The following is an 18,191-nucleotide window of genomic DNA, read 5'->3' on the forward strand; positions in this document are numbered from 1 at the left end:
GTTAGACAGCAAGGTGTATACAAGAGAGTTTAAAGGGATGTTTTCAGTGATTTTCTTTTGTGTGAATGATCTACAGGTTAGGATGAATAGCCAAGGTCTTTTTTTTTCCCCCAGGGTATGGGGTCCAAAACTCGACTGCATAAGCTTAGGCTGAGAGGGGAAAGATTTAAAAGGGACCTAAAGTGCAACATTTTCATGCAGAAGGTAGTGCGTGTCTGGAATGAGCTGAGAGAGGAAGTGATACAAGGCTGATACAATGATAACCCATCTTGATGGGTACATGAATAGGAAGGGTTTAGAGGGATGTGGGGCCAAATGCTGGCTAATGGGACTAGATTAATTTAATTTAGGATATCTGGTCAGCATAGACGAGTTGAACTAAAGGGTCTGTTTCTGTGCTGTACATCTCGATGGCTCTTTCTGCTCCATTTCCCTGCACATTCTTCCTGTTCCAGTCACCTGCAGAGTGGAATTTACTTTCTCTACTGCTCCATTACCACAAATTAAAATCCTAAATTTCTGATTGGTTTCTAGAACATTTAATTACTCTTGGGATGACTGTGCTGACATGTTTCAGTCACCAACCTTTCCACTCGTTCCCATGTCTGTCGACCACCTTTAGCTAAAAGGTTGGTTTGGTGTTAGCAATGACAGCACACCTTGTTCCACTAATGCGCGTTTGTTTGATTGGCCGCACCTCTCTCAAATTCCTCAATCATCTTGTGCACCAACTCTACAGCAGGTGCCATAACCTTGAAATCAAGACAGAGTCTACACATTCAGCTTGCACTCAAAATGCAGCAGCGCAGTTATGTGACACTGCCAAGCAGATAAGGTGACAGAACTGCACCATATACATGCACACCAAAAACAATAAACTGGAGAAACTTGGCAACACCACCAGCAGTACCCAAGCCTCCCTGGCACCACGGTTGAAAACGTTAATAGATCATCAACTTATCGAACCACACCCTTCAACCAGAAGAGCCAAGGGCTCAATTTCTGTCCCAGCACCAAAATGGACCCCATTAGTCTTGTAGCAGACAGAAGAAATTAATTAGATGAAAAAAACTGAGAATTCTTCCAAGATGTCAGCAGCGTTCCCAATGAGCCAACAGGTGAACCAGTACAGTCGTCCAAGATCTGTAGAGGCGAGACCAAGGGAGGAATCTATTTTGGACCCCTCCAGAGGGCTGCTGCCCTGGGCTTGACACAGTCAGGAAATGTGTAAATGCCAGATTAATCAGCCGCACCCACAAGGTAGAGCAAAACATCATCCAATCACAAAGCAGTGCCAACCATGGTCTCCAAAAGCAATTGCAACATTGTTATCAAACCAGATAAAGGAGGGACCATCGTCATTCAGAATAGAGCAGACTACTGCAAGGAAATGTACTGACAACTGAACAACTAGGAACACTACAGGCAACCAAATGGCTGATCCAACAAAGGACACACCAGTGAATTAATCACATTGATCAAGACTTTTTAGATCTAGGCCTTCAGAGTTCCCTATGCACTTTCCTCCCATGTACTTCTCCCGTAGGGAACTTCTAACTTCTGGAGATACACAAAGCAAATATGCCTGGACATCCTATCGTATCAGACAATGGGACCCTATGTGAGAACCTGTCTGTCTATGTTGAAGGCATCTTGAAACCCACATGTATAGGGGACTCCCAGCTTAGGTCACAAGACTACAGATTTCTTACAGCACCCATGGACCAGTCGAACCAGGGACATTCCTCGTCACAATGGATGTTTCAACACGCTACACCAGCATCCCCCACAGTGATTAGTATCGCTGCAACAGCCTCAGTACTCAATACCAACAACTGCTAATATCTGAGCAACATCCTACAACTCCTCTACTTCATCTTCGACCACAATGTTTTCACCTTTTGACAACCAGTTCTTTATCCAGACACACTGAACAGCCATGAAGACCAAATTTGCGCTCCAATATGTCGTCAGTTTTATGCACAAGTTCGAACAAGACTTCTTTGCTACACAGAACCTCCAACCAACAATATAAGCCAGTCATATTGATGTTTTCTTCCTCTGGACCCATGGTGAGGAGTCACTGAAAAAAATATGTAGTGATATCAAGCTTCGTTCCACCATTAGACTTACCATGGACTACTCTTTAGTATCTGTCTTATTCTTGGACACTTGCATCTCCAAGGATAGGCACCTCAGTATGTCACACCACCGCAAACCCACAGATAACCTTATGATGCTACACTTCTCCAGTTTCCACCTGAAACCTATCAAAACAACTATCTCCCACAGACAAGCCCATCGCATACACAGGATCTGTTTGGATGAGGAGGCACATAACTGACCCCCTAAAGATGCTCCAGGATACCCTCGTAAGAACTGAGTACGATGCTCAACTCATCGATCACCAGTTCCGACTTGCCACAGCGAGAAACCGAAATGACCTCCTTGGGAGACTGACACGGAATGCAAATGATAGGGTACCCTTTTGTTGTCCAGCAGTTCCCAGGAGCGGAAAAACTGCGCCATGTTCTTCACAGCCTGTAACACATTATCAACAAGGATCCGTACCTTGCCAAGACCTTCCCTATGCCTCCACTTCTCACCTTTTTAAACAGACCACTGTTTGCAGCAAACTGCCCAGCCTTCAGAACAACATCAACCACAACACTCTACAACCCTGTCATGGCAACCACTGCAAGACGTGTCAGTTTTAACATGAATACGGCCATTACACGTGAGGGCACCATCCACATGTGTGCAGCAGATACTCATGTGACTCGGCCAACGTTGTCTATCTCATGCTGCAGGCAAAGATGCCCTGAGGCATGGTACACTAGCAAGACTGGGCAGATGGTACAACAATGGATGAATGGACACCACACAACAATCTCCAGGCAGAGCTGTTCTTTCCCAGTCTGGGAGCACTTCAGTGGTCTGGAACACTCTGTCTCGGATCTTCGGGTGACCATCCTCCCAGGCGAACTTCGGGATATGCAACAACACAGTGGGTGAGCAGAGGCAGATAGCTAAATTCAATACCCATGAGAATGGCCTCAACTGGGACCTTGGGTTCATGTCAACTTACAGGTGACCCCACTACACTATACACTCTCAAACTCACTCACGCATGCAGACCCTCTCTCATACACACGTGCTCTGTCTCATACACACGCGTGCGCGCGCACACACCACACTGACCCACACATCCCCTCTTGCAGGCTTATACCCTATCACACTCGTGTGCGTGCAGACATATAGGTCTATGCTGTGAATTTATATTTGCAGAATCATGTTTGGAGATCCATTCAATTTTGCTCAAAAAATGCACAATCTGCAGGCAGTCAATGTACTAATTTATAAATTCTACTTTAGAAATAGAACCAGTCTGACTCAAGATTGGGATACAGACTGACTAACCTCTCATCTTTTAATGCATTGTCTGAGCTGAGATGTCACTTTTTTTTATAAAACCTTATGTTATCTCAAGAATGTGACTTGAAAGAAGTTCTGGGATTTACATAATGAACTGAAACCTGCAACCGGTTCTAAAAGATGAAAGATTAACAGCAATCTAGGTTTGTCCAATATATTATTTCAGCTGCATGACACTAATCCTTTGCTATAAATTCTGTGTTTTAGGTTCCTGCTCCCCAACCACCTGATGAAGGAGCAGCACTCTGAAAGCTAGTGCTTTCAAATAAACCTATTGGACTATAACCTGGTGCTGTGTGATTTTTAACTTTGTCCACCCGAGTCCAACACCAGCATTTCCACATCATTGGTTTGATAACCGTACAAGTGCATGTTTGTGACAATTCCTGATGACGGGCTTTTGCCCGAAACGTCGATTTTACTGCTGCTCGGGTGCTGCCTGAACTGCTGTGCTTTTCCAGCACCACTATAATCTAGACTGCATGTTTGTGACCATAACCCTGCCCTGGGCAAGTTTGATGGGAACTGTGGAGAAAGAGCTTTACTCTACCTAACCCTCTGCTTTACCTGTCGTGGGGATGGTGTAGAGAAAGCTTTACTTTCTCTTTATAAGAGTAGTCAGAGTTCATATTCTATTTTAAAGAGTCGAGCAACATTTGACTCTGGTTTGTTACCCGTGCCACATGATAGAGAGTTGAGGAACAGGGAGAGAGAACAGTTAAATGCGTGGCTACAGGGATGGTGCAGGAGGGAGGGATTCCGGTATCTGGATAACTGGGGTTCTTTCTGGAGAAGGTGGGACCTCTATAAACAGGATGGTCTAAGCCTGAACCTGAGGGGCACCAGTATCCTTGGGGGGAGGTTTGCTAGTGATCTTGGGGGAGGGTGGGGGGGGGAGGCGATTTAAACTAACTCTGCAGGGGCATGGGAACCCAGACTGTAGCTTTAGGGTGCAGGACCTGGAGTGTAGGGAGGTTAGGAACATGGCATCAATCTCAAAGAAAGGTGCCTGTAAACAGGAAAGTGGCTTGAAGTGTGTATACTTCAATGCAAGAAGTATACGAAATAAGGTAGGTGAACTTGCAGCGTGGGTTGGTACCTGGGATTTTGACGTTGTGGCTATTACGGAGACATGGGTAGGACAGGGACAGGACTGGCTGTTGCAGGTTCCAGGATTTAAATGTTTTAGTCGGGTCAGAGGTGGGGGTAAAAGAGGGGGAGGTGTGGCATTGTTTGTCAAAGATAGTATTACAGCGGTGGAAAGGATGATGGATAAAGCCTCGCCATCTGAGGTAGTTTGGGTTGAGGTTAGGAATAGGAGAGGTGAGGTCACCCTGTTAGGGGTTTTCTACAGGCCTCCTAATAGTCCGAGAGACGTAGAAGAAAGGATTTCGAGGATGGTTCAGGAGAAGTGAAAGTAATAGGGTGGTTGTTATGGGGGACTTTAACTTTCCTGATATTGACTGGGAAAGCTATAGCTCAAGTTCGTTAGATGGGTCGGTGTTTGTCCAATGTGTGCAGGAGAGTTTCCTGACACAATATGTAGACAGGCCAACAAGAGGTGAGGCCATACTGGATTTGGTTCTGGGTAACGAACCAGGTCAGGTGTTAGAATTGGAGGTAGGTGAGCACTTTGGGGACAGTGACCACAATTCCGTGACTTTTACTGTAGTGATGGAGAGGGATAAGTGTGCACTGCAGGGCAAGAGTTATAGCTGGGGGCAGGGAAATTATGACGCGGTGAGGCATGACTTAGGATGCAGGGCTTGGAAAAGTAGGCTTCAAGGCAAGGGCGCAATTGATATGTGGAGCTTGTTCAAGGAGCAACTACGGAGTGTTCTTGATAAGTATGTACCTTTTAGGCAGGGAGGAAAGGGTCGTGTGAGGGAGCCGTGGTTTAATAAGGAATTGGAATTCCTGTTTAAAGGGAAGAGGGCGGCCTTTGTAAAGATGAGGCGTGAAGGTTCAATTGGGGCGATTGAGAGTTATAAGGTAGCCAGGAAGGATCTGAAGAGAGAGCTAAGAGCAGCAAGGAGGGGACATGAAAAGTCCTGAGTTGGTAGGATTAGGGAAAACCCAAAGGCTTTCCATAGGTATGTCAGGAATAAAAGAATGACTAGGGTAGGAATAGGTCCAGTCAAGGATAGTAGTGGGAAGTTGCGTGTGGAGGCTGAAGAGATTGGGGAGACACTGAATGAATACTTTTCATCAGTATTCACTCAGGAACAGGACATTGTTGCTGATGTGAATACTGAGTCACAATTAATTAGAATGAACGGCTTTGAGGTATGTAGGGAAGAGGTGTTGGAAATTCTGGAAAGGGTGAAAATAGATAAGTCCCCTGGGCCTGATGGCATTTATCCTAGGATTCTCTGGGAAGCAAGGGAGGAGATTGCAGAGCCATTGGCCTTGATTTTTATGTCCTCATTGTCTACAGGAATAGTGCCAGAAGATTGGAGGATAGCAAATGTGGTTCCCTTCTTCAAGAAGGGGAGTAGCGATAACCCCAGTAACTATAGGCCGGTGAGCCTCACTTCTGTTGTGGGCAAAGTCTTAGAGAGAATTGTAAGGGATAGGATTTATGAACATCTGGATAGGAATAATGTGATCAAGGATAGTCAGCATGGTTTTGCGAAGGGCAGGTTGTGCCTCACAAACCTTATTGAATTCTTTTGAGAAGGTGACTAAGGAGGTGGACGAGGGGAAAGCGGTAGATGTGGTGTATATGGATTTTAGTAAGGCCTTTTGATAAGGTTACCCATGGTAGGCTACTGCAAAAAATACGGAGGTATGGCATTGAGGGTGAGTTGGAGGTTTGGATTAGGAATTGGCTGGCTGGAAGAAGACAGAGGGTAGTAGTTGATGGTAAAGGTTCATCTTGGAGTGCAGTTACTAGCGGTGTTCCGCAAGGATCTGTTTTGGGACCATTGCTGTTTGTCATTTTTATAAATGACCTGGAGGAGGGGCTAGAAGGTTGGGTGAGCAAGTTTGCGGATGATACGAAATTCGGTGGAGTTGTTGACAGTGAGGAAGGATGTGGCAGGTTACAGCGGGATATAGATAAGCTGCAGAGCTGGGCAGAAAGGTGGCAAATGGAGTTCAATGTGGGTAAGTGTGAGGTGATTCACTTTGGTATGAGTAACAAAAAGATGGGGTACTGGGCTAATGGTTGGATACTTGGTAGTGTGGATGAGCAGAGGGATCTTGGTGTCCATGTACAAAGATCTCTGAAAGTTGCCACCCAGGTAAATAGTGCTGTGAAGGCAGCATATGGCGTACTGGGCTTTATTGGTAGAGGAATTGAGTTCCGGAGTCCTGAGGTCATGTTGCAGTTGTATAAGACTCTGGTGCGGCCGCATCTGGAGTATTGTGTGCAGTTTTGGTCACCATACTATAGGAAGGATGTGGAGGCACTGGAACGGGTGCAGAGGAGGTTTACCAGGATGTTGCCTGGTATGGTAGGAAGATCGTATGAGGAAAGGCTGAGGCACTTGGGGCTGTTTTCGTTGGAGAAAAGAAGGTTTAGGGGTGACTCGATAGAGGTGTACAAGATGATTAGGGATTTAGATAGGGTTGACCATGAGAACCTTTTTCCACATATGGAGTCAGCTATTACGAGGGGGCATAGCTTTAAATTAAGGGGTGGTTGGCATAGGACAGATGTTAGGGGTAGATTCTTTACTCAGCGAGTCGTGAGTTCATGGAATGCCCTGCCAGTAGCAGTGGTGGACTCTCCCTCTTTATGGGCATCTAAATGGGCATTGGAGGATAGTGGGCTAGTGTAGGTTAGGTGGGCTTGGATCGGCGCAACATCGAGGGCCAAAGGGCCTGTACTGCGCTGTATTTTTCTATGTTCTATTTGCTCTCTACTTTTTTACAAAAAGTAGAGGGATCTTTACTCTGTATCTAACCCCATGCTGTCTCTGTCCTGGGAGTGTTTTATGGGGGACAGTGTAGAGAGAGACCTTTTACTCTGTATCTAACCCTGTGCTGTTCCTGTATACGTTGACACTAGCACAAGGTTTTTGGAATGTGTGGAATTTGGGGCAGTGATGCTTTTTTGCTCATTACTGGGCCTGGTTAATCCCGAGGTGCCGGATGATTGGAGGTGAATAGAAAGGTGCTGAAAGAAAGATTTGATCAGAGATGGGAAATCAATCATCGTATTTACCATCAGCCACACCTCCTCCTACCCCCAACCCACCCCCACACCTTGTTGCTGTGGTAACAACTGCCTTCAGATGAAGGTAATGGGTTGTAAAACCCGAATGACTGGCTTCCTGAGTCCCTGTTGATTTAACTATTAAATGCCCAACATTGCCTTGTGTAAAATGGCTCCCTCCAGGCACACTGGGTTAAGCTGATTAGGAGAGTGTTGGCAATGGGACTTTTCTGAAAATCTGATTGTCGTGGAGAGGCATTGAGGGGCTCTGTGATTATGAGATTACATTATTTTCCATAGCACACCAATGGTGTGGAAACAGGCCATTTGGCCCAACAGGTCCACAATGACCCTTCAAAGAATATCCTACACAGACCCAAACCACTATCCTATCACCCTGTATTTCCCAAGGTGAATGTATTTAACCTACACATCCCTGCACACTATGGGGCAATTTAGCATGGCCAATCCATCTAACTTGCACATATTTGGATTGTGGGAGGAAACCAGAGCACCCTGAGGATACCCGCGCAGACATGGGGAGAATGTGTAAACTTCACACAGACAATCACCTGAGGCTGAAATCAAGCCTGGGTCCCTGATGCTCTGAGGCAGCAGTGCTAACCACTGAGCCACCGTTGTAGAATCATAGAGATGTACAGCACAGAAACGGACTCTTCCACGCCAACCAGATATCCCAAACTGACCTCGTCATATTTGCCAGCATTTAATCTACATCCCTCCAAACCCTTACAATTACAACATTTAAAAGGTAGATGAATAGGATCAGCCTTCTCCTCTTCTGGCAGCTTTTTCCATACGTGCACCCCATTCAAGTGAAAATGTCACGCCTCAAAGGCCTTTTAAATCTTTCCCCTCTCACCTTAAACCTATGCCCTCTAGTTTTGGACCCCCCTTACCCTGAGGGAAGTGAAATGAAGAGACTACCTCTTTAGACTGTAGTCAGATATACATCCATGAACCCCATGTACACCTGCAGCAAAATTCCTACTTCTACTGTTCCTCTCTGCCTGATTGCATTAAGATTGCATTAAGTAGCATGCTGTGATCTCTGTAATAAAAGATTTTAGCATTTCTCTTTGGTAGATTATTGAGCTATCTGTCCTGTATTATATATTTATCCTTTCTTGACTAGAGAACTCATTCAGGATTTTCCATTTTGGTAGACCTTTCCAGGATGTAGGGAATTATGGTAAATTAAAATCAATATACCCATTGCTCATCAAAGCCTGAGCTGTTGTTTGTGTTGACAGATTGTCATCAGTCTGTGAGGGAGGAGGATGGGGCAGTGACACTGAACCGGCGCCGAGGAGCAATCAAACAGGCAAAAATCCACTACATCAAGAACCACGAGTTCACTGCCACCTTCTTCCGGCAGCCTACCTTCTGCTCGGTGTGTCGGGATTTTGTCTGGTAAGGATGATGGGACAGAGCCACTCCAACTGTAATTCAGCTCATGAGGTTGATGGAGATCAGCAAGGCCTATTACCTGAGGCTGGGTGGAGTGACTGGGATATGGGGGCAAAGGGGCTTGGGAATGGCCTGGGTCAAGGGAATATGTGGTCACCTTGAGTGGTCAATGTGCAACTGTTCTGTTCCCCTGTGCAGTGTTTTCAGATTCCGTTCTGCAGATCCAGTTTCTGGGCCCAAGCCTCTGAATTGAGAATGAGTGTCACAATCATGACCTTTGGATTCTCTGCTTTACTGACTCTGTATCTGTAATGTGGCTACTTGGACCATTCAACTGGTTCCTGGGTGCACACTCCTTGGGGCTGTTACCCACTGCACCCTAGCTGGATCATGGGCTACGGTTTTATATTTGTTTTGTGGTGAATATTGTCTTGGTATTGCTGCAGTTTGCTCAGTATTGACTCTCCTCCACAGGGGCCTGAACAAACAGGGCTACCAGTGTCGCCGTGAGTATTGCCCCACCCCCAACATTGACTAACTGGCAGATCTTGTTGTATGCACACTCATTTGGTCTCTAATCCCCTTTCTCACTTCCTTGCAGAATGTAATGCTGCAATCCACAAGAAATGTATCGATAAAATCATTGGTCGTTGTACAGGCACTGCCACCAACAGCAGGGACACTGTGGTAAGTTTTTAGTAGAACTCCGAGCCCTGCACGAAACTGCCTTCCTCTTGCCTTCTCGTTGGCTGTCCTTTTGTCATCCGACAGCCTTATTTACTGTCCATCCCTAAATGCCCACAAGAGAGTATGACAGAAGGCAATTTATTATCAGCCACACTTTGGGGTGGTGGGGGGAGAACAGAAGGATCTGAAGTTCCATCTCATTCTGACCAGGTAAAAAAGGCCAATCTCCTTCCCTAAGGCTTTTCATAAACTAGAGGTTTTCATGAGAATTCACAATGATAATGTCTGTGTTTCTGCGATTAATGCCGTCATTCTAACACTTTGTTATTTAGTTCCAGAAGGAGCGTTTCAACATTGATGTTCCACACAGGTTTAAAGTGAATAACTACATGAGTCCGACATTCTGTGATCACTGTGGGAGCTTGTTATGGGGGCTGGTCAAACAAGGACTCAAATGTGAAGGTGAGTCTCTCACCCGCCCCCAGAGTTCAGCAGATATCAATAGACAATAGACAATAGACAATAGACAATAGACAATAGACAATAGACAATAGACAATAGACAATAGACAATAGACAATAGACAATAGACGCAGGAGTAGGCCATTCAGCCCTTCGAGCCTGCACCGCCATTCAATATGATCATGGCTGATCATTCCCAATCAGTATCCTGTTCCAGCCTTATCTCCATAACCCTTGACTCCACTATCTTTAAGAGCTCTATCCAATTCTTTCTTAAATGAATCCAGAGACTGGGCCTCCACTGCCCTCTGGGGCAGAGCATTCCACACAGCCACCACTCTCTGGGTGAATTAGTTTCTCCTCCTCTCTGTCCTAAATGGTCTACCCCGTATTTTTAAGTTGTGTCCTCTGGTTCGGCACTCCCCCATCAGCAGAAATATGTTTCCTCCTGCCAGAGTGTCCAATCCTTTCATAATCCTATATGTTTCAACCAGATCCCCTCTCAGTCTTCTAAACTCAAGGGTATACAAGCCCAGTCGCTTCAGTCTTTCCGTGTAAGGCAATCCTGCCATTCCAGGAATTGACCTCGTGAACCTACGCTGCACTCCCTCAATAGCCAGAATGTCTTTCCTCAAATTTGGAGACCAGAACTGTACACAGTACTCCAGGTGTGGTCTCACCAGGGCCCTGTACAGCTGCAGAAGCACCTCTTTGCTTCTATACACAATTCCTCTTGTTATGAAGGCCAGCATGCTATTAGCCTTCTTCACTACCTGCTGTACCTGCATGCTTGCCTTCATTGACTGGTGGACAAGAACACCCAGATCTCTCTGAACAGCCCCTTTACCTAATTTGATACCATTGAGGTAGTAATCTGCCTTCCTGTTCTTGCCACCAAAGTGGAGAGCCAGACATTTATCGACATTAAACTGCATCTGCCATGCATCTGCCCACTCACCTAACTTGTCCAGGTCACCCTGTACTCTCCTAACATCCTCATCACATTTCACCCTACCACCCAGCTTTGTATCATCAGCAAATTTGCTAATGTTATTGCTGATACCATCTTCTATATCATTTACATATATTGTAAAAAGCTGCGGTCCCAGCACGGATCCCTGCGGTACCCCACTGGTCACTGCCTGCCATTCCGAAATGGAGCCGTTAATCACTACCCTTTGTTTCCTATTAGCCAACCAATTCTCTATCCAATCTAGTACTTTGCCCCCAATACCGTGCGCCCTAATTTTACTCACTAACCTCTTGTGTGGGACTTTTATCAAAAGCTTTCTGAAAGTCCGAGTACACTACATCCACTGGATCTCCCTCGTCCATCTTCTGAGTTACATCCTCAAAAAATTCAAGAAGATTAGTCAAGCATGATTTCCCCTTCATAAATCCATGCTGACTCTGTCCTATCCTGTTACTATTATCCAGATGTGTCGTAATTTCATCCTTTATAATAGACTCCAGCATCTTTCCCACCACTGAGGTCAAACTAACTGGTCTATAATTTCCTGCTTTCTCCCGCCCACCCTTCTTAAAAAGTGGCACAACATTAGCCGCCCTCCAATCCTCAGGAACCGACCCCGATTCTATTGAACTTTGGAAAATAATCACCAGCGCATCCACGATTTCCCGAGCCACCTCCTTCAGTACCCTGGGATGCAGGCCATCAGGTCCCGGAGACTTATCAACCTTCAGACCTAACATTCTCTCCAACACCAAATCCTGGCAAATATAAATTCCCTTCAGTTCAGGTCCTTCAGCCACTGTTACCTCCGGGAGATTGCTTGTGTCTTCCTCAGTGAACACAGATCTGAAGTACCCATTTAATTCCTCTGCCATTTCTTTGTTCCCAGTAATATATTCCCCTGTTTCTGTCTTCAAGGGCCCAATTTTTGTCCTAACCATTTTTTTGCCTTGGACATACCTAAAAAAGCTTTTACTATCCTCCTTTATATTCTTGGCCAGTTTACCTTCGTACCTCATTTTTTCTCTGCATATTTCCTTCTTACTAATCCTCTGTTGTTCTTTAAAAGCTTCCCAGTCCTCAGTTTTCCCACTTATCTTTGCTAAGTTATACTTTTTCTCTTTTAACTTTATATGTTTCTTTACTTCCCTCGTCAGCCACGGCCGCCCATGTCTCCTCCTGGGATCTTTCTTCCTTTTAGGAATGAACTGATCCTGCAACTTCTGCATTATACACAGAAATATCCGCCATTGTTCCTCCACGGTCTTCCCTGTTAAGGTATTGCACCATTGAACTTTGGCCAGTTGCTCCCTCATAGCTCCATATTTCACTTTATTCAACTGAAATATTGTCACTTCCGATTGTACCCACTCCCTCTCAAATTGCAGATTGAAGCTTATTGTATTATGGTCACTACTTCCCAATGGCTCCTTCACTTCGAGGTCACTGACCAATTGTGGTTCGTTACACAATACCAGATCCAGAATCTCCTTATCCCTGGTCGGCTCCAGCACCAGCTGCTCTAAAAATCCATCTCTGAGGCACTCCACAAAGTCTCTTTCTTGAGGCCTGATACCATCCTGATTCTCCCAGTCTACCTGCATGTTAAAATTCCCCATAACAACTGTAGTAACATCCTTGCGACAAGCCAATTTCAGCTCCTGATTCAACTTACATCCGACATCCAGACTACTGTTTGGGGGCCTGTAGATGACTCCCATGAGGGTCTTTTTACCCTTAGTGTTTCGAAGCTCTATCCACACTGACTCTACATCCCCTGACTCTAGGTCCCCCCCGCGCAAGGGACTGAATATCCTCCCTTACCAACAAGGCCACCCCACCCCCTCTGCCCGTCAGTCTGTCCTTACGATAGCACGTGTAGCCTTGAATATTCATTTCCCAGGCCCTGTCCCCATGAAGCCACGTCTCAGTTATCCCCACAATATCGTATCTGCCAATTTCCAAAAGAGCCTCAAGCTCATCCACCTTGTGTCTAATGCTTCGTGCATTCATATATAGAATTTTTAATTTGTTACTGCTCTCACCCTTCCCCTCAACCCTTATTTCACTCAACTTTACAGCATGATGCCTTTTCCAGTTTTCTGCCTCCTTGATACAATTGTCTTTCTTGACTTCTCTTGTTCTAACTACCCCTTCAATTTCCTTCAAGGCTACACGTGCTATCGTAAGGACAGACTGACGGGCAGAGGGGGTGGGGTGGCCTTGTTGGTAAGGGAGGATATTCAGTCCCTTGCGCGGGGGGACCTAGAGTCAGTGTGGATAGAGCTTCGAAACACTAAGGGTAAAAAGACCCTCATGGGAGTCATCTACAGGCCCCCAAACAGTAGTCTGGGGATGTCCATTCTAACAGCTGCTCTTTCTCTTCTGGTTGCAGAATGTCTGATGAATGTGCACCACAAATGTCAATCCAAAGTCGCCAATCTTTGTGGGATCAACCAGAAACTCATGGCTGAGGCACTGAACCAGATTAGCCTGGTAAGTAAAACCCAGTTGCTGGGGATCCTTGTGTGTGGTTTGGTTAGCTGCGAATTTTTAAAATTTTTTTAAGCAAAATTTAGATTTTCTATCCATACTAATTGTTCATACTATAATTTCTGTTGCTGCGATCACAGAAAGGACTGTGGGGGGGCAATGCAAGCCTCAAGAGACAGACAGACTGCTTATTTGTTTGAGCTATTTAGATGTTTAGTTGGAAAGAGACATCCGTGATGCCTTCACCCAGCTTGCCTGTGACAACTCTTTGCAAAGAGTTATTGAAATTTATCCCACTCCTCTTGCTTTTCCTACAGTCCTTCAAATTTGAAGCCTCATTGAACCTGCTGTCTCCAGCCTTCCAAGCAGTGTTCCAGACCATAACTCGCTGTGTAATTATAGAATCGCAAAATGGTGACCATGCTGGCTGAGGCCATTCAGCCCATTGTCTGTCTGTTTTGGCTCTCTGAAGGAGTGATTAACCTAGTGATATTCCACACTGCCTTCTCCCTGTAACTCCAGGATTAGCAATAAATACCATCCGAGACAGTGGTGTCCACGTCCTGTGAACAAATACAATAAAAATGTACTTTACTAACCAGCTCTCAAATCTATTTTCAAATCTCATGCACATTTCCACCCACATTTTCTGCTCCCCCTTTAAAATTGTCTCCTGAATTTAGTGTTGTTCTTTCATGCTCTCTTTTGACCAAAGTGAATAACTTCACAATTCTCTGCATTAAATTTAATCTGCCATGTGTCTGCCCATTCCACACACCTGGTACACTTAGGAAATTCTACACTATTCTCATTGTGGTCCAGTGATTTTCAAATGTTGTACAGTCGTTATATTTTGAGCCTATACACCAAGGACAAGGTCATATATCAAGAAAAGGTAAGGGTCCTGAAGGAACTGCCCTACAAACCTCTTCCCACCTGATCACTGATCATGACTTTATTTCCTCTTACTCAGCAACTTTCATAACTTTGCTCATAAGCCTGTTGTGCAGCACTTTATCCAGTGTCTTTTGGAATTAAATATATTGTCCTGAACTGCAATACCATCATAAACATAAATCATAAAATGTTTTCTGTTTTTAAAAAAATTCTCCTCAAAAATAATTCTGGGAAATTCACTTCTTACAATTTGTCTCTAAGAAATCCATGTTGGTTTTTTTTAATTAATCTGCACCTGCCCTCATAAATTTTTGTCCCGAATTCCTTTTTCTAGAAACCTTCTGTGGTTAACCATTGAGTTTAAACTGTCCTCTGGTAGCTAGGTTTAACCTTAGTGTATTTAATTAAGGGTGTAATATTGAAAATGCTCCAGTTCTCTGGCAGAATTGTTGCACCTCAAGAATTTGGAAAGCTAAAGTCAGGACCTCCACATTTTCCATACTCTCTCCTTCTAGACAAAATTTTCCTCTTTTCATCATCACTGTTTAAAAATCAGGGTTCATTCATTTGAACTGTGGATGAGGTAATTTCTTTTTGTCTGAGGGTTGTGTGTCTTTGGAACACTCTCCCTGAATAGTGTTAGAAGCAGAGTCTTAGAATATTTTTAAAACAGTTGAATAGATTCTTGTTAAGCAAGGGAGGGGCAGGTTTGTGGATTTGATGTTACGCTCTGATCCCCCTGATCTTATTAAACGGCAGAGCAGGCATAAGGGGCTGAATGGCCCCAGTCTGTTCCTTGTCCTTTATAACCATCTCTAGTCTTCTACCAGATTTCTAAATCCATATCCCTCTGGGTTTCCTAATTCCCTGCTATTGAAAATGCTCCAGTTCTCTGGCAGAATTGTTGCATCTCTTATTTAATTGATTAAAAACTCCCTGTTCAACATTCCTTTTTCGCTTTCACTGGAGGATAAGATCAGCTTTTCCAGTAGTGTCTCACGTTTGGTTGAGTGTAATACTATTCAAAATTCTAAAATAGTTTTCATTCTTATCTCAGAAATCATCTGCTCGGAGATCTGATAGTGGTCTGCCTGACAATTCAAATATTGGAATTTATCAGCCTTTCAACAACACTGGTGGAGTTGGAACCCCAAACATGGACAGCACAGGTACCTGTGTGGACACCATTACCTTCGAATGCAAGTTCGAGTGAGTCAGGAGCTGGAGCTGTGACTTTGGGATACTCATTAGTGCAGCTGAAAAGTGTGGTTCGTGACTGACTCCTGCTGGATTTAGGGGGAATTGTAGCAGCCATGAGGTCTCTATCCTGTTGCTGATTTAGCCAGAATGGGAAATATTTTCTAAGATTTTCAAAAGAGTGGACTGTGTTTGTTTGAGTGTATGCAAGGATGAAGTTACTCAGATAATTAGTTTGACAACCCAGTGGCAGTAGTGGGTGATGGAGTTGGAAATTAACTCATCTAGCAGGTATTGTGTTGATGAGGGGACAGGAGCAGATGATAGATCCAGGAGGAACTCTAATGATCAGCAAGGGATTTAGAGAAGGATAGTGTGGTCAAGAGATTTTGCTTATTCATTCATTTGCGGGATTTGGCATCACTGGTTAGACTGGCATTTACTAATCTCAAAGGTGTAGGGACTCCCACAATGCTAATAGGGAAGGAATTCCAAAATTTTCACCTAGGGACACTGAAAGATCTGCAATATTCTTCCAAAAAAAAAGGTGGTGAGTGGCTTTGAGGTGAACTTGCAGGAAGTGGGCTGCACAGTGGCGCAGTTGTTAGCACTACTGCCTCACAGCACCAGAAACCTGGGTTCAATTCCCGCCTCAGGCGACTGACTGTGTGGAGTTTGCACATTCTCCCTGTGTCTGCGTCAGTTTCCTCCCACAGTCCAAAAATGTGCAGGTTAGGTGAATTGGCCATGTTAAATTGCCTGTAGTGTTAGCGGCAGGGGTAAATGTAGGGGAATGGGTCTGGGTGGGTTGCACTTCGGCGGGTCAGTATGGACTTGTTGGGCCGAAGGGCCTGTTTCCACACTAAGTAATCTAATCTAAAGTGGTGTTCCCATGCATCTTCTGCCCATGTCCTTCCAGACAGAAGTGGTCATGGGTTTGGAAGATGCTGTCTAAGAATCTCTGGTGAATTTCTGCGGCCAATCTTGTAGATGGTACATACTGCTGCTACTGAGCTTAGGTAAAGGAGGGAGTGGATGTGGTGCCAATCAAGCAGGCTGCTTTGACTTGGATGGTGTCATGCTTCTTGAATGTTGTTGGTACTGTGCCTATCCAGGCAGTTGGGGAGTATTCCATTACACTTCTGACTTGTGTTTGGTCAATGATGGACATTGCCCCCTGATTCCCATTGGCTGCAGTTTTTGCTAGAGTTCCTGATATCACACACTGGCTCGGCTCATTTGTCCATGCATGGCTGAAGGCTGTAATGAGGTCAGGAGTGGAGTATTCTGGTGGAACTTCAACTGAGTGAGAGTGCGCAGCTTGTTGCTATGTAAATGCTACTTGTTACACCATCGTCAGTCTTTCTGCTCAAGATGGTGATCATCCAAGGTAGGACGAGGAGTAGTAATTAGCCTGATTTTTTTTAAAAACTGATTCATGGGATGCAGGTATCACTATGAAGGTCCCTAATTGCTCTTGAAACTGACTTGGCCTTTCAGAGAGTATTAAGAGTGAGCTATATCCTGAGGTTAGGAGTTACATGTAGGTCAGAGCAGGTAAGGATGTTATTAAAACTTCAGGGGAGGAAACTAACAGGATACCTTTGTTTTATTATATTGATTCCAGTTTCATCAGTTTCTGTGCTGGGATGTGTCTTGATGTTCCCAGAGCTCCAGCCTGAATCTATGGTATCCGTACTATACCACCATTTTTTCAACAACTTGTCCTGCTTTTTATACAGGGATGTAGCTGGACATTTATTCATGTTGTCAGGTAGATGTCAGTGTTGTAGCTACATCAGGCAGAGCTTAGCCAGGCCTTTGGAGAAAGTTGGACAATGGCCCAATCAAAAACCGTTTGGATGTGATTAGCTACACTTACAAAGGTGGAACCTGTCAGTACAGGCATGGTGGGCTGAATGGCCACTTTGTGCTTACCAGTCCTGAGAGTGTAACAGAAACTGGATATTGGAGAGATGGCAGTTAGAGAGGATTGTGAGATGGGGTGATTTGCATAAAAACCATAGAATTAAATTGTCCAATGAGTGTTACAGTTTGTCTACTTGATGGAAGCAAGGTGTGATGTGATGTTGAGTTTGTAAGAATTATTACTTAATGTGATATGTCTGTCCCTGGTATGATCAGCATCTGGTCATACAACATACAAACAGGCCCTTTAGGCCCACTGTGTGTATGTTGACCAATAAACACCAAACTACATTAATGCCATTTACCTGCACTTGGTCCATAGTCTACTATGCCCCAGCATTTTAAATGTTTCAAGAGTATCTGCCTGTACCACCCTATCAGGCAACATGTTTCATATTTCTGCCCCCACGTGGATGAAAATATTATTTCTCAGGTTTCCTTAAAACCACTTCCTCCGCTATAAATTTACACCCTCTGGTCTTAGATATGTCGGCTAAGGGGAATATATTCACACAATCCGCCCCTC

At 44.7% G+C, this 18,191-nt stretch overlaps 1 protein-coding gene across 2 annotated transcripts in view; it reads left to right on the forward strand.

Annotated features, from left to right (window-relative positions):
* LOC140483534 (protein kinase C delta type-like) overlaps positions 1-18,191 on the forward strand; it is a 97,038-nt gene that overhangs the window by 58,554 nt on the left and 20,293 nt on the right. For both annotated transcript variants that reach the window (XM_072581704.1, XM_072581705.1), the window contains exons 5-10: positions 8,872-9,031; positions 9,503-9,534; positions 9,630-9,715; positions 10,048-10,177; positions 13,545-13,645; positions 15,597-15,708. In XM_072581704.1, the coding sequence (XP_072437805.1) occupies positions 8,872-9,031; positions 9,503-9,534; positions 9,630-9,715; positions 10,048-10,177; positions 13,545-13,645; positions 15,597-15,708 (621 nt within the window). The remainder of the gene's footprint in view (positions 1-8,871; positions 9,032-9,502; positions 9,535-9,629; positions 9,716-10,047; positions 10,178-13,544; positions 13,646-15,596; positions 15,709-18,191) is intronic.

The sequence above is a fragment of the Chiloscyllium punctatum genome, chromosome 12 (genome assembly GCF_047496795.1).
Source record: "Chiloscyllium punctatum isolate Juve2018m chromosome 12, sChiPun1.3, whole genome shotgun sequence".
Lineage (NCBI taxonomy): Eukaryota > Metazoa > Chordata > Chondrichthyes > Orectolobiformes > Hemiscylliidae > Chiloscyllium > Chiloscyllium punctatum.